The 24,834-nt window shown below is 46.9% G+C and overlaps 1 protein-coding gene across 2 annotated transcripts in view; it reads right to left on the bottom strand.

Moving 5' to 3' along the window:
- PKD1 (polycystin 1, transient receptor potential channel interacting) overlaps positions 1 to 24,834 on the bottom strand; it is a 280,745-nt gene that overhangs the window by 34,322 nt on the left and 221,589 nt on the right. For both annotated transcript variants that reach the window (XM_082261257.1, XM_082261258.1), the window contains exons 23-26: positions 23,021 to 23,177; positions 15,953 to 16,205; positions 13,521 to 13,716; positions 2,303 to 2,473 (exon numbers count right to left, since the gene is read on the bottom strand). In XM_082261257.1, coding sequence (XP_082117383.1) covers positions 2,303 to 2,473; positions 13,521 to 13,716; positions 15,953 to 16,205; positions 23,021 to 23,177 — 777 coding nt within the window. The remainder of the gene's footprint in view (positions 1 to 2,302; positions 2,474 to 13,520; positions 13,717 to 15,952; positions 16,206 to 23,020; positions 23,178 to 24,834) is intronic.

The raw sequence follows: 24,834 nt of genomic DNA, 5'->3' as shown, positions 1-24,834 counted from the left end.
GTAACCAGTGACAATGGCAGACCCACATCAAGCCACAGGCCTGGAAACCTTGCTACATGAGATTTTAGTGATTGGGTTTACAGCTACCTAAATATGTTTAGTCTGCATTCCATGTGAGGACTGAGTGTTTCTTATTCCAGCAGTCTGTATCCATGCTTATGAACAGATGACGTTTGTTCACAGGTCAGTGTAGAAATAACTAATCTTTGTTGTGTCTGTTCTGTCCTACTTGTATGTATTTTTTATTTGCTGCATTAAACCTCATAAGATTAATATTGTTCAGTAGTATGCTGACATTTATGGAAGGTTTTGAGCCACTAAAATGTGTTTACTTATTTTATTTGGTATCACCATCTGTACTGCCCTCCTGGTAAATACTGGTTAGTTCAGTCTTCAGTCAGTGTTAGTACTACTGAGAGACAGAGCTTAGGAAAGTTATTGCCTTCTTACACTTCAAAGGACTAAAAAACATTAACTGTACTTCAATTAACTGAAGTAGAATTGTGTTGGATTCAGCTTCTGTGTCTTACTAAATAATTAAATCTGTAGGTGTGTTCCCACTATGTTCCTAATAGTGAGTGCCACATCCCAAATATGCAGAGCAATTTGTAAAGAATCCCCTGGGGGTGGGACTTTATAGGCTACTCGAGAAAAAATAAAAATTGTTTTAAATATATAAATAAATAAATAAATAAATATTAATAAACATTTATATATTTAAAACAATTTTTATTTTTTCTCGAGTAGCCTATAAAGTCCCACCCCCAGGGGATTCTTTACAAATTGCTCTAAATAATTAAATCACTTCAATCCAGGGCACTTTCACCCCCTTCCTGTACAGGCCAATTTTCAGCTCTCAGTGCTGTCGCACTTTGAATGACAACTGCGTAGTCATGCAACACTGCACACAAACAACATTTTTATAGTTTTTTTGAGACAGACAGAGCTTTCTTTTGGTGGTATTTAATCACCACTGGGTTTTTTTTTGCTAAACAGACAAAAAAAAAAAAGACCGTAAATGTTGAAAAAACTATGTTTTTCTTCCTTTCGGTTATAAAATTTTGTAAATAAGAAATTTTTCTCCTTCACAAAAGTGCGCTAATGAGGCTGCACTGAGCGTACTGATAGGCAGCACTTATGGGCACTGATAGACGGCACTGATTGGCATCACTGATGGGTACTGATTGGCACTGCTGGTGGGTATCACTGATGGGGCGGCACTGATTATCAGTGCAGATGTTCCCACTGAGAAAAGCTGCTTATCGGCTCTCCTCATGCATTGTCAGTGTGAGGAGAGCAATACCGATAACTGGCATTTCCTATTTACACTGTGAGGGACACAGCTAATCACATGATAAAGAGGGTACGTCAAACTCTTTACCTTGATTGGAGATGGCACGTCCAAGGGACAAACCACACCACCGATTTCCGCGCTGCACTAGCGGCCCGTTCTGAAGGACGTCATATGACGTCCAGTCAGATTGGTAAGGTGTTAAGCTGCCTGTTAATGGTGCCAAGTCAGCAGGCGACCATACTTTCTGGAAAGACTGGGTATAGGAAGGTATGTCAATGTATGATGTGACTTTTGAAACAGAACAGTGTCTACAAGTCCAATATGTTCTACAGCAATACTTGCAGTTAATTTATTAAAGTGAATTTTTTTAAACATATATTTGTATTAAATAGTAAACATGTTATACTTACCTGCTCTGTACAACAGTTTTTCACAGAGCAGCCCGACTATCCTCTTCTAGGGTCCCCAGCGGGTGCTCCTCGCTCCTCCCCCCTGCCGAATGCTCCTATAGCAAGCTGCTTGCTATGGGGGCATTTGTGCAGGTTCGATCCTGAGCCACGCTGTGTGTGTCCATATACACACAGTGTGGCTTGACGATACTTCCCCCCCCCACAGACTGTGACTGATAGCAGCAGGAGCCAGGGGAGGAGGAAGCTGAGCCAGCACAGACAGTAATTTGACACTCCCAGTAGAGGCGAGGGCTATGACATGCAAGGAGGGAGGAAGCGAGTAATGTGTTTTTTTATATCCAGCGCAATGGAAATTATATCCTATTACTGTGTATAGTTTGGTAATCGAGTTGCAGCCGGCCCGGTCTTCTTCCCCAAAGGGGAAGTCTAATAGATAAGGGAGGAAGCGGACCTAGGCAGCTGACACCTTCTGGAGTGTCAATTCCCTAGAATATTTAGAGGCACATGGGGGAGTAGGGGGAAGGTAGCTGAACACACAATATGTGTAGTAGTGAGGTTTAATATTACAAATATATTGTATATGTGATTGAATTTTTACCTTTGTTATCGTGCCATAGGCGGATTTTCCACACATTTCCCAGGCTCTTCTCTGTGGCAATCTGGAAGATATCCACGCTGTTTCGGTGGAAGGTATTTTCACTATCCAGATGTCTGTGTCCACTTTTATTGTCCACTCCATATAAGCTAATACCTACGTGGGCTGTGGTGCCTGATGAAAGAGAATAGAGACAGTCAATGTATAATAGTGTCCACATAGAAAGTCACATCTGGGTATTGCCAGACACATTGACAGATCTTGGAGGAAACACAAATTGTCCAATTTGAAGTCTATTGCTTTCCAAGAAGTTCATTAGTTCACCAAGTCTCAGTTATCCCCACAAAATCTAAGACCTCCTCAAACATCAGCAGCTCCAGCTCTCCCATCTTGTTGGCCAAGCTTCTGGCATTGGTATACAAACCTCTTAATTTTGACCGGTTACCTATATCCTCTTTTGATGTTTTTAGGCTGCTCTCTTGATTTTTCCCCATACCCACCCTGGGTATAGGAGCTCCGAACACCCCCTTTTTGTTTCTTGGCGCTGCGTTATTTTAGCTAACAATTGCGCGGCCATGCAACACGAATGTACATAAATTACATTTATATCAATCTTTCCTCACAAATAGAGGATTTTACTGTAAGTCAAAAATCCCATTTTCTCTTTCGTTCATTGTCGGACACATCTCCTGATCTGTCCGAAGCAGTGTTAAAAATGAGGGGTGTGAACAGCGAAAAAGAAAATCTCAAGGCTAACTAAAGCCAAACAGGAATAACCAAACAAAATAACTGGAGCCCACCTGAAAAAAAACAATACACCCTCAAAGAGAATCAGGTCTTCTCAACAGCAGCATGCAAAACCTTGCGGCCAAAAGAAGCATCTGCAGATGCCAACACATCCACTTTATAAAACTTTGTAAAAGTGTGCACCGGCGACCAGGTGGCCGCCTTAGAAGTCTGCGTCACTGACACCTGATGATGGAAGGCCCAGGAGGCACTGAGCGCCCGAGTAGAGTGCACCTTGACAGGAAAAGGCGGAACCTGACCCTTGATGGCATAGGCCTGAATCACTAAAAGACTCTGTAGCTTCCAGGTACACCCTAATCGCGCGGACCACATCCAAGGCATGCAAAGCAATTTCCTTCAGGTGTTTTGGCCTGGGACACAGGGAAGGCAACACAATATCTTCATTCAAATGAAAATCAGAGACAACCTTTGGAAGAAACGACGGACAGAGACTAAAAACTTCCTTATCTCTGTGAACCACCAAGTAAGATTAATGACAGGATAACGCCGCCAATACCGACACCCTGCGCGCAGATGTGATAGCCACCAAGAAGGCCACCTTCCGGGACAGCGTAAGCAGGGGAATCTCCCGAAAATTCTAAAAAGGAGGCTTCTGGAGGACTGAGAGCACTAAATTAAGGTCCAAAGGCGGCAACGGAGAGCGCAATGGAAGGGCCAAGTGCCTAACTCCCTGAAGAAAGGTACACACCAGGGAATATGTGGCCAAGGGCCATTGAAAGAAGACCGCTAAGGCCGACACCTGACCCTTGATTGTACTTAAGGCCAGTTTCTGCTCAATCCCCTGTGAAAGGAAGGTCAAGATCCGAGCCACAGAGAAAGAGCGAGGATGAACCCCAAGAGACTCACACCACACAATGTACGACTTCCACGTACAATGGTAGATCTTCCTAGAAGTAGATTTCCTAGCTTTTAACAGCTTGGATTTACTGATTTAGACAAATCTCTATCCATCAGCACCTGGCGTTCAACAGCCAAGCGGTCAAAGCCAGCGACTGTAAAGCAGGATGGAAAATTGGCCCTTGGGATAGCAAATCCTCCCTAAGAGTAAGCTTCCAAGGAACATCTGCGACCAGCCGCACCAGATCGGTGTGCCAAACCCAGGGAGGCCAGTCCGGAGCCACTAAGATGACCTGAATCCCTTCTGCCTTGATCCTGCGTAGAAGTCTTGGCTGAAGCTGGAGAGAAGGGAAGGCGTAAATCAGGTAATGCTAACCCCACGAGGCCATCAACGCGTCTGTGGCGCCTGCCAGAGGACTCACAAACCTGTGGACCTTCCTGTTGAGCCGAGACGCCAACAGATCCACATCAGGGATGCACCACCGGCAACACAACTGAGGTCATGGTGTAAAAGCTTAGCCCATTCAATCAGAGTTTTTGCGACACCAGGGCAATGGTGAATACCGGTCTCAGTGCCGAACCAACCAAAGTGTACATATTGCGGGCCACAGCCTCCCCCTTCCCGTCAGCCGGATCCTTAAAAGCCGGGGACTTTTCAATCGGAATCTTGGTTGCCTTGTTCAATCTGAAAACCAGAGGGTCCACCACTGGTGGAACAGTCCACTTCTTAATAAGGGACTCCTCATAGGGGTATCGCCTAGCAAATAACTTAGGGACTCCAAGGGGACGCTTTGGTCGTCCCCAATCTTTAGCGACAATCAGAGGCGGCTCTCTAATTAGGCAAATTAGGCGGTCACCTAAGGCCTCGCACTCACAGGGGCCTCGCAGCCGCCTAATTTGCCTAGTTAAAGAGCCGCCTCTGAGCCTGGCAGCAAGGATCTCCCTGCCATCAGCACAGCGTGGGGTCCCGGAGCGCCGCGCTGGCATCCTGCTGGCTGCATGCAGCGGTGAGGAGTGAGCACTTCAGCTGTGCTGCCAGACGGACTGCATGCATAAGATGACACAGAGAACTCCCTCCCCCCCCAGCAGGAGAGAAGGTGCTGCTGCTTCCAAGAGGACTGCGCCTGGCCCGCCCTGATCAGGTACACGAGGCTGGGGGGGGGGATGTGCAGGTCACAGGTGACAAGTGCTGTGGTATCTGGCAGACTGCCTATGTGTGTCCTCCTTCCCCCACCGCCAATTTCATTCTTATACAGTCAGCAAGTAGAAGGCAGAATGTCCGAGCAGAAGGCGGGAGCTGTCCAACTTTTCAAGTTAAAAAGCCTGTGATTTGTTAGTATGGGCGGTCCTAGCAACCAATCAGCTGCCTGTTAATGAAAAGTTGGACAGCTTCTGCCCTCTGCTCGGACATGCTGCATCCTCTGTCTTCTACCTGCTATGTAAGGTAAGGGACTCAGAAATTCCATTCACCTGCTCCTCCCCTCCCCTCCCCCTCTTTCCTTCCACGTCCCCTCTGTTCTCTGCTCTGTCACTGTGCTCAGGTGATGGTTTGGGAAGTGTAACTGTCCTAGGTGGAGAGGATCAATTCCCCACTGTTCTGTCCTCTCCACCTCCAGCATGCCTGCAGCTTCAATAATATCCCCCACCCGGGACCATTACAAGTGAGTGAGCACTGTGACTTACCAGTCTCTCTCCTCTCTCCTGCACTGGCCCTGTGTCCATCCCCCCCCCAACCTGGCTGCATCCTCCTGTCCACCTGGCTCTGCCCCCCCCACCTGGCTGCACCCCCCTTTCCTGTCCACCTCGCTCTGCCCCCCCCCCCACCTGGCTGCATCCTCCTGTCCACCTGGCTCTGCCCCCCCCCCAGGCTGCATCCCCCCTCTACCTGGCTGCACCCCCCCTCTTCTGTCCATCTGGCTCTGCCCTCTCCTGTCCACCTGGCTTCACCCCATCTCCTGTCCACCTGGCTGCAACCCCCTCTCTTTTCCACCTGGCTGCATTCCCCCTCCACCTGGCTGCACCCTCCCTCTCCTGTCCACCTGGCTCTGTCCTCCCCCACCTGGCTGTACCCTCCCCCCTCTCCTGTCCACCTGGCTCTGTCCCCCCCACCTTACTGCACACTCCTCCACCTTCTGTAGTTGCAACCCCCCCCTCTCCTATCCACCTGGCTCTGCCCTCTCCTGTCCACCTGGCTGCACCCCATCTCCTGTCCACCTGGCTGCAACCCCCCTCTCTTTTCCACCTGGCTGCATCCCCCCTCCACCTGGCAGCACTCCCCCCCCCTTCTCCGGTCCACCCTCCACCTGGCTGCACCCCCCCCTCTTCTGTCCATCTGGCTCTGCCCTCTCCTGTCCACCTGGCTTCACCCCATCTCCTGTGCACCTGGCTGCAACCCCCCTCTCTTTTCCACCTGGCTGCATTCCCCCTCCACCTGGCTGCACCCTCCCTCTCCTGTCCACCTGGCTCTGTCCTCCCCCCTCCACCTGGCTGTACCCCCCCCCCTCTCCTGTCCACCTGGCTCTGCCCCCCCCCACCTGGCTGCACACTCCTCCACCTTCTGTAGCTGCAACCCCCCATCTCCTGTCCACCTGGCTGCAACCCCCATCTCCTGTCCACCTGGCTGCAACCCCCATCTCCTGTCCACCTGGCTGCAACCCCCATCTCCTGTCCACCTGGCTGCAACCCCCATCTCCTGTCCACCTGGCTGCATTCCCCCTCCACCTGGCTGCACCCTCCCTCTCCTGTCCACCTGGCTCTGCCCCCCCCCCCCACCTGGCTGTACCCTCCCCCCCTCTTCTGTCCACCTGGCTGCACACTCCTCCACCTTCTGTAGCTGCAACTCCCCCCTCTCCTATCCACCTGGCTCTGCCCTCTCCTGTCCACCTGGCTGCACCCCATCTCCTGTCCACCTGGCTGCATTCCCCCTCCACCTGGCTGCACCCTCCCTCTCCTGTCCACCTGGCTCTGCCCCCCCCAACCTGGCTGTACCCTCCCCCCTCTCCTGTCCACCTGGCTGCACACTCCTCCACCTTCTGTAGCTGCAACCCCCCCTCTCCTATCCACCTGGCTCTTCCCTCTCCTGTCCACCTGGCTGCACCCCATCTCCTGTCCACCTGGCTGCATTCCCCCTCCACCTGGCTGCATCCTCCCTCTCCTGTCCACCTGGCTGCACCCCACCCTCTCCTGTTCACCTGGCTCTGTTCCCCCCTCCCCACATGGCTGCACCCCACCCTCTCCTGTCCACCTGGCTCTATCCTCCCCCCCCCACCTGGCTGTACCCTCCCCTGTCACCTGGCTCTGCCCCCCCACCTGGCTGCACACTCCTCTCCTGTCCACCTGGCTGCATTCCCCCCCTCCACCTTCTGTAGCTGCAACCCCCCACCCTCTCCTGTCCACCTGGCTCTGTCCTCCCCCACCACCTAGCTGCACCCCATCTCCTGTCCACCTGGCTGCACCCCCCCCCACCTGGATGCACCCTCCCTCTCCTGTCCACCTGGCTCTGTCCCCCCCCCACCTGGCTGCACCCACTCTCTCCTGTCCACCTGGCTCTGTCCTCCCCCACCTGACTGTACCCTCCCCCCTCTCCTGTCCACCTGGCTACATCTCCCCCCCCTCTCTTGCCCACCTTGCTCTGTTCAGCCCCCACCTGGCTGCACCCCCCCTCTCCTGTTCACCTGGCTCTGTCCAGCCCCCACCTGGCTGCACCCCCCCTCTCCTGTTCACCTGGCTATGTCCAGCCCCCACATGGCTGCACCCCCCCTCTTCTGTTCACCTGGCTCTGTCCAGCCCCCACATGGCTGCACCCCCCCTTTCCTGTCCACCTGGCTCTGCCCCCCCCCACCTGGCTGTACCCTCCCCCCCTCTTCTGTCCACCTGGCTGCACACTCCTCCACCTTCTGTAGCTGCAACTCCCCCCTCTCCTATCCACCTGGCTCTGCCCTCTCCTGTCCACCTGGCTGCACCCCATCTCCTGTCCACCTGGCTGCATTCCCCCTCCACCTGGCTGCACCCTCCCTCTCCTGTCCACCTGGCTCTGCCCCCCCCACCTGGCTGTACCCTCCCCCCTCTCCTGTCCACCTGGCTGCACACTCCTCCACCCTCTGTAGCTGCAACCCCCCCTCTCCTATCCACCTGGCTCTGCCCTCTCCTGTCCACCTGGCTGCACCCCATCTCCTGTCCACCTGGCTGCATTCCCCCTCCACCTGGCTGCATCCTCCCTCTCCTGTCCACCTGGCTGCACCCCACCCTCTCCTGTTCACCTGGCTCTGTTCCCCCCCCCCCCCCACATGGCTGCACCCCACCCTCTCCTGTCCACCTGGCTCTATCCTCCCCCCCCCCCACCTGGCTGTACCCTCCCCTGTCACCTGGCTCTGCCCCCCCACCTGGCTGCACACTCCTCTCCTGTCCACCTGGCTGCATTCCCCCCCTCCACCTTCTGTAGCTGCAACCCCCCACCCTCTCCTGTCCACCTGGCTCTGTCCTCCCCCACCACCTAGCTGCACCCCATCTCCTGTCCACCTGGCTGCACCCCCCCCCCACCTGGATGCACCCTCCCTCTCCTGTCCACCTGGCTCTGTCCCCCCCCCCCCACCTGGCTGCACCCACTCTCTCCTGTCCACCTGGCTCTGTCCTCCCCCACCTGGCTGTACCCTCCCCCCTCTCCTGTCCACCTGGCTACATCTCCCCCCCTCTCTTGCCCACCTTGCTCTGTTCAGCCCCCACCTGGCTGCACCCCCCCTCTCCTGTTCACCTGGCTCTGTCCAGCCCCCACCTGGCTGCACCCCCCCTCTCCTGTTCACCTGGCTATGTCCAGCCCCCACATGGCTGCACCCCCCCTCTTCTGTTCACCTGGCTCTGTCCAGCCCCCACATGGCTGCACCCCCCCTCTCCTGTCCACCTGGCTCTGCCCTCTCCTGTCCACCTGGCTGCATCCCCTCTTTTCCACCTGGCTGCATTCCCCCTCCACCTGGCTGCACCCTCCCTCTCCTGTCCACCAGGCTCTCTCTAATCAAGAGTACCTATCACCTATATGCAACCACATAGGGGGCTATTGGTCCTCTGTCTAATGGCAATAAAAGTTATGTATAAAAAAAAAAAAAACAACTTTTAAACATTTAAAGAGACACATATAAAAGCAAAACATTTTAGAGCCCCCCCAAGACATACACACAAAAAAAAATGCATGTGATTGCCCTGCACATGTTATGCATCACCACACACGCCAGACTGACAGCAATATTTCTAGTATCAGAACTACTGCATAACACTAACCTGATGTCCTGTAGGGGCTTATTGAGTGTTGCCTATGAAAAAATATAGGGTACTAAAGTTTTTTGCTGTTTCATGGGTGCACACACGAAAAGACCCTATAGGCCATCAGTTTAATGTTATGCAGGAGTTCTGGTGCTAGTATTAGTGAATTTATTTATATATATATTTTTTTTTTTTGGGGGGGGCGCAATTAGCTGGTCTTACCTAGGGCGCAAAATAGTCTAGCACCAGCCCTGTTTACAGCAAGATACAGCCGCTCAGCAAAGCCAGCGCTGACAGTTCCTTCTGATCCTCCTCCTCCTGCCCTCTCCTCCTGTGCTTGCCCACCAGGGGATGCTTGAATGGGAAGTTTGAAGCCCAGCAGCCAGAAGAGGAAAGATTGAGCCTGATCCATCCATTTATCCAGTCCCTCCCTTGTCTCTCCTGCCTCCCAGTGAGTACTCTGATGTGAGGGGTCTTTCTCTCTCTCTCTCTCTCTCTCGATTCGGTGGGGCCTCATGTCTAAATTTTGCCTAAGGCCTCACAAAGCCTAGAGCCGCCTCTGGCGACAATTCTGTCAAAATAGGCGGGGAAAGGAAACACCTTTGCTGCTCTGGATGGCTTGTGAGTGCCAAAGGGAACCTGTGCCTCCATCGGAGCTGCAGCTGCGTCCTCCATCTTTAAGGTCTCACGCACAGATACAATCAGTGCTTCCACCAGCGCCTTTTCGTGCACGGTTGCAGATGTGGAGTTATCATCCTCACTACCTGAGGACTCTGGGCGCATGGTTGCAGACCCAGCAGGTGACCCACGTCCATGGCCGCCTAATCAGATTCAGGATCTGATGAGACAGATGAGGTAGGGGAAGGCGGGGGGCACTTTTTGCTAGCCCGTCACCCGAAAGCCACCTCCACCCGGGACACAAAGGACTCCAGGACTGCCGTCAGGATGGTTGGGACCCGGAGGGCCCCGCAGCCTCAGAGAGGGAATCACCCCCCCCTCATCGACCAGCGTAGCTCTCTGGTCCCACCCTAGGAGGTGGACCAGACCACCCACACAGCCCCAGCATAAGTGGAGGGGGGGGGAGTAGGATGGCGGGATAGATGAAGAGGGGTGCCTGATGAGAAGGATGGGAACCCAAGGGTCTGACCATCCCAAGAAGGGGCCCACCTCCACCCCAAAACCCTCCAGGGGAAGAGGGGGACAGCTATTCACCATACCAGGAACTAGACGGGCACCGCTCCAGTCAGAACCTCCCCTACATCAAAATAGGGGGGAAGGGGCCTTGACCATGAGGAATGCTGCGATTAGGACTGAGACCCGGTCGTATGCGACCTCGTGAGGCGTTTTAACTCACAGGCCAGCCCCTGTCCAGTGCGGCTGACCTAACGCAGGGCTGAGGTATGCCCGTGCTGGCTGGTCAGACTGGGGTGACCACTGGGTCTAGATTATCCAGCCTGTCACCCAGTCGGGCAGTTGATTGCATATCTCACAGGGAAAAAAATGAAAAAAATTTCTATGTAAAAAACAATTTGCCAGGATCAGAGATCCCAGCAAGGAACTAGGTCCTTACTCCTCACTAGGCAGAAAACAACCTACAGCAGAGAGAGGGAGTATACCCCCTGGGACTGCCCATAGGTGTAGTCAGACTTGTTTTCTGCCTAGTGTCCTAGTCCTGTAGGAGGCAGTATAACCCAATTGTTAAGAAGATCAGGATCTGTGTACATCAATGAACGAAAGAGAAAATATTTTTTTACTTTCTTTTAAAAAACATAACCAATAAAAAAAAAAAAATTGTCATAAATTTAAACCAATATGTATTCTACTACATATTTTTGGTAAAACAAATCCCAATAAGCGTATATTGGTTTGAGCAAAAGTTACAGCGTCTTTAACCACTTTAATACAGGGCACTTCCCTCCCTTCCTGCCCAGGCCAATTTTCCCCTTTTAGCGCTGTTGCATTTTGAATGACAATTGCGCGGTCATGCAACACTGAACTACACCAAATTTATGTCATTTTCCCCCCACAAATAGAGCTTTCTTTTGGTGGTATTTGATCACCTGTGCGATTTTTACTTTTTGCTAAACAAATAAAAAAAGACCGAAAAATTTGAAAAAAAAAAAAAAGTTTTTTTGTTTATAGGCAGGCACTGATATGCGGCACTTATAGGCACTGATATGTGGCACTGATAGGTAGCACAGATATGCAGCATTGGTAGGCACTGATAGGCGGCACTGCTGGGCACTGATAGGCGGCATTGATGGACACTGATAGGTGGCACTGACAGGCACTGATAGGTGGCACTGACGGGCACTAATGGGCACTGGTGGGCACTGATGGGCGGCACTGATGGGCACTAATGGGCACTGATAGGCGGCACTGGTGGGCAATAATGGGCACTGGTGGGCGACACTAAAGGATGGCAATGATGGGCACTTGTGGGCAGCACTGATAGGGAGGACACTGGTGGGCATCACTGATGGGGAGGGCAATGGGGGGCTCCCTGAGCCCTGATTGCCATCCCTGGTGGCCATAGTGGGCATCCCTGGGGTCATAGTGGGCATCCCTGGGGTCATAGTGGGCATCCCTGGGGTCATAGTGGGCATCCCTGGTGGATCTAGTGGCATCCCCCCCCCCCCGAGGGTCTGCACTGGTAATCAATGATCTGATTACCAGTGCCGACCCCCCCCCCCTGTCAGGGGAGCCGCCGATCGGCGCTCCTTTACTCGTGCCTGTCAGGCACGAACTAAGGAAAGCCGATCAACGGCTGTTCCTGTTTTACTATGTGACCAGCCGTGATTGGACACGGCTGATCACATGGTAAAGAGCCTCCGTCAGAGGCTCTTTACTGAGATCGGAGATGCAGGGTGTCAGACTGACATCTCGCATCACCGATCGCCGCTCTGCGCGCCCCCGGGGGGCGCCCAGAGCTGTGTTATCCTGCCGCCGTCATATGACGTCCGGTCAGGATAACACAACCACATTCCCGCCGTCAATCTGTAATAGGGCGGGCGGGAAGTGGTTAAACTATGGTATATATACTGAAATATTTATTAATTTTTTTATACTAGTAATGGCAGCGATCAGCCACTTATAGCGGGACTGTGATAGTATGGCGGGCAATCGAACACTTTTGGCAGTTTGTGGAAATCAGTGACACTAATACAGTGATTAGTGCTAAAAAATACACAGTCACTGTACTGACACTGGCTCGGATGGGGTAATATCTAAGGCTATCAAAGGGTTAAATGTGTGCCTAACCAGTGTTTATGTGCGTAATGTGAGCTGCTTTTACTAAAGAATGCGCCTGTTATTTTTTCCTGCTTGGCAGAGAAACAAAAACTTGCACATACCCAAAGACTGGACAGAGCTCTGTATTGTTTACATTGACAGAGCTCTGTCCTGTCTTCCTCCTCGCCGATCAGCGAGTGATGGCGGTCATCCATTAGCCAGCACCCTCTGACTGGCATGTGCTAGGACTAATCACAGCACAGCAGTGTTAATTTTGGCAGAAAATTTCAATTTAGTTTTAGTCTTAGTCTTAGGACTAAAATGGCATTTTAGTTTTAGTCCCATTTTAGTCTTCTGCGAGTGTTTTAGTTTTAGTCGTATTTAGTCGACTAAAACTCCAGTATATTTTAGTCGACTAAAACGCCCTACATTTTAGTCGACTAAAACTCATTTTAGTCATCTATAATGGAATGGGTGTAGTTCAATTGTAATTTGTAATGCATTATTTAAGCATTTCTCTACAATTTCCAAACTCATTATATACTACTGCTGGTCCTGGAGTGAAAAATCTAATATGTTATTATTTATGCTTTGAGCATGCACCAGTGTTAATTTTTGGCAGCAAATTTCGATTTAGTTTTAGTTATAGTCTTTTGACTAAAATGCCATTTTAGTTTTAGTCGTATTTTAGTCTTAAGACTAAAATACCATTTTAGTTTTAGTCGTATTTTAGTCATCTGAATTGTGTTAGTCGACTAAAACGTTTTAGTCGACGAAATTAACACTGCAGCACAGCCGGCGCGCCCCCTACCCACACACTAGATACGTAATCTGGCACAGAAGAGTCGCTCTGACGCAATACTTCTACATGAGGTGGTAGGCAAGCGATTAATTTGAAATAGCAGTAGAAAACACTTTAGGTGTGGAGTTTTCGGAAAAGAACAAGTAAAAATTATAAGCAATATTTATTTATTTTTTTTTAATAATGCTATGTCAATGGAAACATGTAACAAATCTAAAGTAATGTCATTTGGCTGCCAAAGTGAAAATACACTTTAAAGCTGGAAGTTTATAGTTATATAGTCTCACTCACCTGATCCCCGCCCCCAGCCCGTCTTCACCAAGACTTCATATTTATAGACGCCAGCCTTCCCGCAGAACGGTATGACCCCGGCCTTGCTGACATCCAGAAGGTCTAGTTTGTGGACGATAATTGTGGCTATGGAGTAGGTGGCAAAGCAGACGGCACATGTCAGAAGCACAATGTAATTGATTCCAGGAGGCGGAGGCTGAGGAAACAGATATAAATGAGTTTGAATAAGTCTCCATTCACACTTGTACGACTCCAAAGATGCATCGACTTTGGAGTGCAACTTTGACACAACTTTGGATGGGTGCAAATTGGATATGACTTTTGCTGTGACCGGTGATAATGGACAACTGTATTACACAAGTTGCATTGTATAACATTCAGGTACGACTTTCATGCAACTTCGGGTTAACAAAGTCTATGGCCCTCAAGTTGCATGAAAGTCGGACCAAAGTAGTGCATGAACTACTTTAAAGTTGCTGCAGTCACCCATATATGAATGGTTATCATTAGAAAACATGGGGAACGACTTGTCATGCAACTTTGATGTCCAAAGTTACATAGTGAGGTTGAAAAAAAGACACCAGTTCAACCTATGATGAGCGTGTTTGCTGTCAATAGTACATTGCATACCCGTGTATGTTGTGGTTGTTAAGTTGGCCACCTAATAGTTTTTTGAAACTATCTATGCTCCCTGCTGATACCACTGCTTGTGGAAGAGAATTCCACATTCTTACCGCACTGATGTTAAGAACCCTTTATGCAGTTTAAGGTTAAACAGCTTCTCTTTTTAATTTTAGTGAATGGTCGCGTGTCTTGTTTTGTTTCGCTGAAAAGTTATGCTAGGGTTGCCAGTATGGTATTCATACGTTGAAATCATATCCCCTCTCAAGCGTCTTTTCTCCAGAGAGAATAAGTTCCATGCTTGTAGTCTTTCCTCATAGCTGAATTCCTCCATTCCCTTAATTAGCTTTGTTGCACTTCTCTGGAATCTCTCCAGTTCCAGTACAAACTTTCTGAGGACCGGTGCCCAGGACTGGCAGCATACTCAAGTTGCGGCCGGACTAGAGTCTTGTAGAGTGGGAGAATTATCATTTTATCTCTGGAGTGAATTGCCTTTTTTATACATGCCAGTATTCTGTTGGCTTTGCTTGCAGCAGCTTTTCATTGCATGCCATTTCTGAGCTTGTTGTCTACTAGGACCCCCAGGTCCTTTTTCATCTTAGATTCCCCCAAAGGTTCTCCTCCTAGTGAGTGACTTGCCTTAGTATTTCTGGCACTCAAATGCATTACCTTACATTTTCCAACATTAAATCTTATTTGCCATGTAGATGCCCACCCCATTATTTTGTTCAGGTCTTCTTGTAAGGTTTCCACATCCTGTGTAGAAGTGATTGCCCTGCTTAGCTTAGTATCGTCCGTAAATACTGAGATTAAGCTATTTATCCCATCCTCTAGGTCATTTATTACTAAATTAAACAGGATTGGACCCAGGACAGTTCCTTGGGGAACCCCACTTTCCACACCAGACCATTCAGAGTACTTTCTATTTATCACAAACCTTTGAACTCGCCCCTGAAGGCAGTTTTCAATCCAGGTACTCACCCTATGGTCCATACCTACGTACCTTAGTTTGTACAGTAAACTTTTGTGGGGAACTGTTATCAAATGCCTTTGCAAAGTCCAGATACACCACATCTACAGGCCTTCCTTTATCTAGATGGCAGCTTACACCTTCATAGAAGGTTAATAGATTGGTCTGACAAGAACGATTCTTCATGTACCAATGCTGATTACTAATGATACAGTTTTTATTACTAAAATCTTTTATATAGTCCCTTATCATCCCCTCCAATAGCTTGCAGACTATTGATGTTAAGCTAACCAGTCTGTAGTCCCCAGGGATATATCTCGGCCCAGGGATATTTCTTGGTTGTATAACAAGTTGCCCAAGTGTGAATTAAGCCTAAGCGTTGACATGAAACTGTGTGTCCTGTGTTATTGTCCCATGCTTTTTGAAAATATACATATACATAACAGAATCCGTTACTTTCTTCCAATGGATTTAACCTGTCCCCTATTTTTATTGGATCAAATAAATTTATACATTTTCTTCATTATTCCTGGGATGGGCTGATTGAACTTTGGATTATGTGTCTATGTTTAAGAAGACAGACCGTGCATTCCAGCAGAAGGTGGCTTGATATAACCTGCTACCAAAGAGCTGATTTGTCAATAAAACTCTATCTGACCAACGTGGCCCCAGTGTGAGTGTAAATGTGCCAGTGTGGTTAGGATATTAGTAGGCAACTCAGAAGGAGAGACTGGTAGCAATATTTCTAATATACGCTGAAAAGAACGCTATAATGTGTCATCAGTGCATACATTTGAGAAGTAGATCAATGACTACCAGATGAGTTTCAGCCTCTACTTACAGGGTATATAAAGTTGACGGAGTGGGGTGGGACAAAGAGGCTGGCACCAAAGGCGGTGAGATGCTTCGTCAGACAGACAGCCTGGTTAGAATGGGTGTCCTCCAGGGGTACAACTCCCTCTGTCTTCCATCTCATCTCAGTACCATCAAAGTACTGACACAGAGAGGTGTACAGTCCTACTGTCACATCCACAGAGGACCACATGTAATGGTTGGTGATGTTTAGGTAATAGTGTCTGGTCAGGTTTCCTTCCCTAGGAGAACGAACACACATTTAATTTAGAGGGAAAAAAAAGTATGTTATTTACAGTAAAATGATATACATATTCTCATTCTCTTAAAAATTGCAGTTTCATCTATAACCCTTTCATATATACTATGAAGTGTTCTTTTTTTTTTTAGCCCGTGGTGTGTGAAACACACTCAGACTAGCACCTGGTGCATAAAAAAGTGCACACACGCAAATGTGAGAAACACAAAAAGTGCACATGGTGTGCTTTCATGAATCCAGTTCCGAAGTGGACGGACCCTGACCTTGATCCCCCGGGGTGCAAGACTCCTGACAGGGATTGAGGTACTCACTGGTTCCTCTGGCCGAAACCAGGCAAACCCCATTCTCTGGGAGGACTGCCGAAACAGCCCACCCCAAGTACTAGGTGGGGCTCCCCAGAAGGGAGACCCCATGAGAAAGGGCAAACTAAGCCAAAAGGCCATATCCACCCCTGCCCAAGACATTCAAGGTAGGCCCAAGGACGCACACCCTACTAATCATGTGAAAAAGTGAGATAGTGCAGTGACAAAACTACAAAGAAAACAACACACTAACGTGGACGGACCCTGACCTTGATCCCCCGGGGTGCAAGACTCCTGACAGGGATTGAGGTACTCACTGGTTCCTCTGGCCGAAACCAGGCAAACCCCATTCTCTGGGAGGACTGCCGAAACAGCCCACCCCAAGTACTAGGTGGGGCTCCCCAGAAGGGAGACCCCATGAGAAAGGGCAAACTAAGCCAAAAGGCCATATCCACCCCTGCCCAAGACATTCAAGGTAGGCCCAAGGACGCACACCCTACTAATCATGTGAAAAAGTGAGATAGTGCAGTGACAAAACTACAAAGAAAACAACACACTAACGAAAAAGTGGGGAAGGGAAGTGTAGAAGTGCATAGTGTAAAGGTGCGAAACCTTGACAGGCCCTTCGGCCAGGAATGAAAAAAATTCTCTGGTCCCGGCCAAAAGGCCCATCTCTAGAGGCAGGTGCAGTGACCAAAGTGCCAAAACACTTAAAATGAGCTCCCCCACCTGTGAAAATTAAGGCACCCCGGGGCTTCCACCCCAGGGGCACGTACACCATGGGTTTTTTCCGGGTCCTGGCCTTTGGTCAGACCAGTGCAGCCCCATCCCTACCAGGAGGCATCAGGGAGAGCCTGCCTACAACTGGGGACAAGCCTTTTTCAAGGCCAGATTCAACCCAGGAGGAAAAGGCCCTCCCACCACCATCATCATTCCTTACCAATTACATCCAGGAGCAGTATTAACCAGCGTGGACTGAGCACCGGCTTTCTCGCTCCCTTCAAACTGATAAGAACAGATACTACACTTGATCTTAGCCAAAAGGCAGAGAAGCAATAAGTGTATGTCCACTGTGTTTTATCAAGTCCAAAGTCAGTGCAGCCCTTTAGGAAATTTTACAGCACTTCATGCTTCTCTCTGCTGACCAGCTTTATGGAGATGCTGATTTCATTTTCCAACAGGACTTGGCACCTGCCCACACTGCCAAAATGTACCAATACCTGGTTTAATGATCATGGTATCACTGTGCTTGATTAGCCAGCAAATTCGCCTGACCTAAACCCCTTAGAGAATCTGTGGGGTATTGTCATTAGGAAGATGAGAGACACCAGACCCAACAAAGCAGATGAGCTGAAGGGCGCTTTCAAAGCAACCTGAGCTTCCATAAAAGTGATGAATTCATAAGCTAGAGAAAACAAATTGAATCTTTCATATATTAAGAAAATGCTTGTCTGATACTAGTGACTGCACTATGTAAAACCAGAGACAAGGAGAACCTAATATCACCCAACAGAACCAATGGAAACATAGGAAATACAATCTCCAATACACACGGTCCTAATATATTATAGTATTACTTAATCTTCCTTGTACAAAAAGAATAGAGAATAATTTAAACCACATTATACACATACTGGCAGTAAAAATCACAAACAAAACCAAATCCCATCAATCACTGCCATAAAACATTTCATGTCTCCTTTATGGGCCCATCAGCACTTCCGACTGGGATATTTAGATGACTGCAGAGACGCCAACAAACTAGGCGTAACTGAATGAAATGTCTGGGGGAACAGCAGGAACTCTGGCCTGGCCTGTACTCCATTTTAACAAACAAACAAAAGGGTTCACTGAGCACCAGACTTGCTTCAGAAGCACTTGTCTCCCAGTTATACCTACTAACAAAATATAATACAATTAATGTTTTTAAAAAAAGGTTATTTTTCAATGTATACATTTATGTTATCTCCCAAGACATTGCACCTAAGAATTCGTTCACACAGGGTACGAAAATGTACATCCGTGTGAGGGCCGTGGTTAATTGCATAGGTGTTCCGTGTATCCATGTGCAGGCAGTCCTATACATGTCAACTGGGGCACATTGGCTGCACAGACACAGCCACTGCTCCCAATTTATAGTACAAAAGTATTTTAGATACCCCTCCAATGAGCACAAGATACATCATTTATATTTAAAAGTATGTACTGTAGATTTGTACATACCTTAAAATAAAATTGATGTATCTTGTGCTCATTGGAGGGGTATCTAAAATCCTACCTGTTTTTTTACTTCAAGGATGAGCACCTCCATCAGAACTTATATTTAGCAAGAATCTTCCCCACACACAACATAAATTTTGCTACTGCTTCTAATCTGACATCTGTGCAGGTGCATGTCCCTAACTCACACTGTCTGTGTTCGGGGACACACACCTGCACCCATATAGACATCAAATTGGGAGTAGTGGTTGTGTACATGCAGCCGCTGCACCCTAATCGACATGAATAGAGCGGACTGCATGGGGATGTACTAAACACCTGTGCATCCCATGCAGGCAAACACGGCCCTCACATGGGTGTAACATGGCCCTCACATGGATGTAACATGGCCCTCACATGGATGTACGCTTTAGTACGCCTTTGTGAACAAAACCTAACAGGAGACAGAACTGTCTGGTTGCAAATAAAGACTGAACAATGACTGCCTACGTAGGGGGTGTGATCATGCTAACGTGGAACTCCAACCAAAAAATCTTTAGTGTAGAAGAGAATTGAAAAGGATCGGAATCTCTGTCAGGATGGTTTTGCTTTCAGAGTTTCATAGAAGGTAAGGTTGAATAAATAGTCCATCTAGTTCTAACCTGTGCAGGTGTATGTATGTTCATGTCGATAACCATTTTCCATATCCCTGTTTGTTGTGTTCACTAAGATGTGTGTTCAAGAGTTCTTTAAAAATATCAATACTCCTCACCGACACCACTAATTGTGGAGGAGAGTTCCACATCCGTATCACACAGAAAGTGAAAAATCCCCTATGATGCTTAAAGTTAAACCGCTTCTCCTCTAATCTCATTGTGTGGCCCCATGTCCTTTTACACTCCCTGTGACTGAAAAGTTGTCTTCCTACGCTGGGATCACCATTAAGGTATTTTTATATTGCTATCATATCTCCTCTCAAGCATCTCTTGAGAGAATACGTTTAGTGCTTGTAGTCATTCCTCGTAATTGAAGTCCTCCAGTCCCCTTATTAATGTTATTGCCTTTCTTTGGACTCTCTCCAGCACATCCTTCCTGAGGACTGGTGACCAGAACTGGACAGAATACACTAGATGTGGCTGATCCAGAGTTTTGTAAAGTGGCAGGATTATAGTTTTATCTCTGGCGTAAATCCCCATTTTTATGCATGCTAAAAGTCTGCCAGCTTTGCTTGCTGCAGCTAAGAGCCGAGTGTCCGTTTCTCTTGTAGGTGGCAGCCTAATCAAGGGCTGCGAATTAGCAAGTTTGCCCTCCAATGATATGCTAGCTAACTAACTAACACACTCCCCTGCCTCCAACCTCCCCCAGCTGCAGGGAGCATGATCTCTGCGGCTGTGAACCGTCAAACTTCCAACAATCCAATGCTCTTCATCCCTCAATGGATAATAAAGAAAACATTTCTGGCTAGAGTTACTCTTTAAAGCTGAGCTGCACAACAAAAATTACTATGTCATGATCCCACCATCCCCCAACATGGGTTCTGCATTGTATATGAAGACTGGACGTATGGCATATAGAGGAAGCCTGCAGAAGCGAGGAATAAGGTAGGTTTCTGCTGGGGGAAAAAAAGACTTGCATTTTAAAGTTCTCTATAATTTACAAACCATTAGAAATATTTTTAAAACAGTGTAAAGTCCTGGATTTCACTAGGTATCAGGCTCTGGCAATCCACTCTACAGCAGCACTTAGACAGAGAGAGAGGGCTGCATGCAAATGTGCAAACAAGGAGCATGCTAATAGGAGGAGAGCAAAGTCAGCATAGAGAAGACCTCTCTAGTCTGCTGTTGATCTTTCACTGTCCATTCAGAAGACAGGGAGTGCAGAGAGGACACCTCTGTATTCCCTAAATGTAAGTGGTATCATCCACTTTGCCGGGCTGTGTGGCAGAGCTATATAAATCTCATGACAGCTATATAAATCTCAAGATAAGATAGACAGATATATATATATATATATATATATATATATAGATATATATATGCGCACACACACAGATGCATCTCATAAAATTAGAATATCATCAAGAAGTTGATTTCAGTAATTCAATTCAAAAAGTGAAATTCATATATTTTGTATAGATGCGTTACACACAGAGTGATATATTTCAAGCATTTTTTTATTTTTATTTTGATGATTATGGCTTACAGCTAGTGAAAACACAAAATTCAGTATCTCAGAAAACTAGATTACATAAGACCAAAAAAAAGGATTTTTAATACTAAAATGAAAAGATTTGTCCATGTACAGTATAGTATGCACTCAATACTTGGTCAGGGCTCCTTTTGTATGAATTACTGCATCACTGCGGCGTGGCATGGAGGTGAACAGCCTGTGGCACTGCTGAGGTGTTATGGAAGCCCAGGTTTCCTTGATAGTGGCTTTCAGCTCATCTGCTCAGTTGGGTCTAGTGTGTCTTTCTCATGACAATACCCCACAGATTCTCTATGGGGTTTAGGTCAGGCGAGTTTGCTGGCCAATCAAGCGCAGTGATACCATGATCATTAAACCAGGTATTGGGAAGGGAAGCATGAAGTGCTGTAGAATTTCTTGGTAGAGAGCTGCGCTGGCTTTGGACTTGATAAAACACAGTGGATCAACACCAGAGGATGACATGGCTCCCCAAATCATCACGGACTGTGGAAAATTTTGCATTTCATTTGAAAATCAAGGCCCCAGATTCTGGAGGAAGAGTGGGGAGGCACATAATCCAAGTTGCATGAGGTCAAGTGTTAAGTTTCCTCAGCAGTGCCACAGACTGATCGCCTCTTCATGCCACGCTGCATTGATGCAGTAATTCATGCAAAAACAGCCCTTACCAAGTATTGAGTGCATACTATACTGTACATGGACATACTTTTTAGTAATCCAACATTTCTGTATTAAAAATCCTTTTTTTTATTGGTCTTATGTAATATTCAAATTTTCTGAGAAACTGAATTTTGGGTTTTCACTAGCTGTAAGCTATAATCATCAAAATTAAAATAATGAAATGCTTGAATATATTGCTATGTGTGTAACGCATCTATATAAAATGTGTGAGTTTCACTTCTTCAATTTAATTACTGAAATAAATTAACTTTTGGTTGGTATTCTAATCTTTTTTAGATGCACCTGTGTAAATATATATATATATATATATACAGTGCCATGCAAAAGTATTCGGCCCCTTGAACTTTGCGACCTTTTGCCACATTTCAGGATTCAAACATAAAGATATAAAACTGTAATTTTTTGTGAAGAATCAAAACGTGGGACACAATCATGAAGTGGAACGAAATTTATTGGATATTTCAAACTTTGTTAACAAATAAAAAACTGAAAAATTGCTCCTTGTTTTGCAAGGAGGAATGGGCAAAAATTTCTCTCAATGGCCAAAACTGATAGAGACATACCCCAAGCGACTTACAGCTGTAATTGCAGCAAAAGGTGGCGCTACAAAGTATTAACTTAAGGGGGCTGAATAATTTTGCACGCCCAATTTTTCAATTTTTTATTTGTTAAAAAAGTTTGAAATATCCAATAAATTTTGTTCCACTTCATGATTGTGTCGCACTTGTTGTTGATTCTTCACAAAAATTTACAGTTTTATATCTTTATGTTTGCAGCCTGAAATGTGGCAAAAGGTTGAAAAGTTCAAGGGGGCCGAATACTTTCGCAATGCACTGTATATATATATAATTATATATTCCTTTTGTCTAAATAAATAAAATCTACAAGATAAGGGTGATTAATATACAAAATATTGCTCTAATAAGACACAGATTTTAAGTAGTGCTCAAGCTGGAAAACCCATGGTACATTACAGTGTGTTTATGACCAAAACTTTATTTTTAGTTTGGATAGAGAATAGAGAAGGGTTAAAATCCCTGCCAGTTTCTTTTTTTTTGCAATCTATGACCAATGGGGGTGCTTTGCCTTCACCTCCTGTTCTGAAGATGCAAAAGGAAGTGAAAAATATTACCTTTCATTTCCTGTTTAGGACACAATCATACATTTTGGATTTCCCATAATTTTTTGCCCCGGTGACAACAGTCATAAAAACAGACAGAGGGAGAATTGTCCCAACCAGACAGGGATCTAACCCCTCCCTACTCTATCCAAAACCAAGAAAAAAAGTTGTGGCTTTACATACATTGAATATGCCTAATCAGGTTTGGTTTGTTGCCACTGGCGATCAGCCAGTGTGTGGGCACCTTTAGCCAACCCCATCTACCATGTCATCGGTCAGATATTCTCTTACACGGGAGCAATGAAGAACGTGTACAGCTTATGGTCATCTCCCCTTATAGCATCCAATGTGATCTGCTTCATGGCGCTGTAATTGTACTGGTTGGGATGATCGGTCTCATGAAGATAGGCGGAGATGTACGGCTCCTTTTCCATGTCGGAATACCACTCTGGGAAGAGACAGAGAAGATCAGTTTCACTAACAGAGGTTTCCATAAAGTAAAAATAAGCCTGACAAACACCCATTATAGAATAGACACAACAAGGTTATTCAAAGAGGCCCATCCACCAAAACATTCATTTACAAACATTTTGCATAAGATTATATGTGCATATAAAATATTTTATTCATGTTAATAATCTGTAAAAGCCTGCCATTTTGTCTCCACAAACCCTAAGACTGCTGGTGGATGCCGCCATCTTGGATGTGATGTCAGCAGTCCCAGCAGACTCAAAGCGGTCACTCAAGTGACACACTATAGTATTCCTGTTCACTCCTCCCCCAACTATATAGGAGGTTATATAGGATGGTGGGGGGGAGGGATGAAAGAGCTGGGTCAGAACAGACAGTAATTAGACACTATGAGAAGAGGAGAAGAAGAATAATTGTGATTATTTCTCGCTTTAAACATTTTGATTGTTTGTTTTTCTTTGTTTTGTTATTTTTAATTTGGTAACAGGGCCTCTTTAGTAAAACTGTACAACCCCCCCCCCCCCCCCCAAAAAAAAAAAACAGTGTATCGAAGGTTTTAAAAGTTTTTTTTAGTTCATTTCCTGCATTAAGGTAAAAAAGCTTCCAATACCTGACTCCCCCCCCCCCCCCAACACCCCTCAGCATGGTCTCGGCTCCAGCACCACTCCTCTCACTTCCTGGTCTCACAGGACACACTGAGAGCAGGGAGAGCTATTGGCTCCTGCTGCTGTCAGACAGATCCTGTGAGAAGGTAGAGAGGGACATGGCCGAGCCACCCTGTGTGTGTTCAGACATACACAGCCAGGCTCAGGAGCATGCCTGTGTGGCTGCGCCCATAGCATATGGCTTGATAAGAGAGCACCCTGAGGAAAAAGGAGCAGACAGTTCTGGTGAGGGACTCCAGAAAAGGAAATAAGGGGCTGCTCTGTGCAATATTGTTGCACAGAGCAAGTAAGTATAAATTTATTTTTTTATTTTAGCACAAAAAAAAAACAAACCTATAATATTTTCAATATAAACTGCAGTAAAACCAGCTACCAATCATATTAATTTCTGCTGCTGTCAGAACACTAAAAGTTGTTTATTTGATTGGATGCTTTGGGTTTCTGCATAACTAAGTTCCAGGAGCTAGGTGGTCAATGCCCTTACATATGAACAGGATACAAGGGTCCCTGCACACGGTAATAATTTATGAACACCAGATCTTCTTGGCAAAAGGTTCCTGCACAAGAAGCGCGATCAGTTAAATGCCTACATGTGCAAAAAATTCTTCTAGCTCCCAGAATACCAACATATTCAAATTATATCATCGACTATTCAAGAGAAAGGTGTGATAAATTCAAAAAGAAAGCCCAGTAAGGCACATTTTTATGTTACTTTTTTTGATTTGGCACCAGTATATTGATATGTACGCATCTGTGTCAACAGGCCCCATTGAAAACAATTGGCTGCATTCAGATCAGTAAGAAAAAAACCCACAAAAAACACCTAAGCACTTAAAAAAGTGGTGTTTTTGGTGCCTGTGTGCAAAAGCCCTTAGTGTTATGGAGCCTCTTCTACCATCAAATGACCTCTGTTGCTACATAAAAAATATGTGGCTAAAAAAGCAGAGGAGTAGAGCTTATTTGTCCCGC

Source organism: Pelophylax lessonae (assembly GCF_965119305.1).
Source record: "Pelophylax lessonae genome assembly, chromosome: 6".
In the NCBI taxonomy this organism is placed as follows: Eukaryota; Metazoa; Chordata; class Amphibia; order Anura; family Ranidae; genus Pelophylax; species Pelophylax lessonae.
This window is presented reverse-complemented; position numbering and strand designations above follow the sequence as displayed.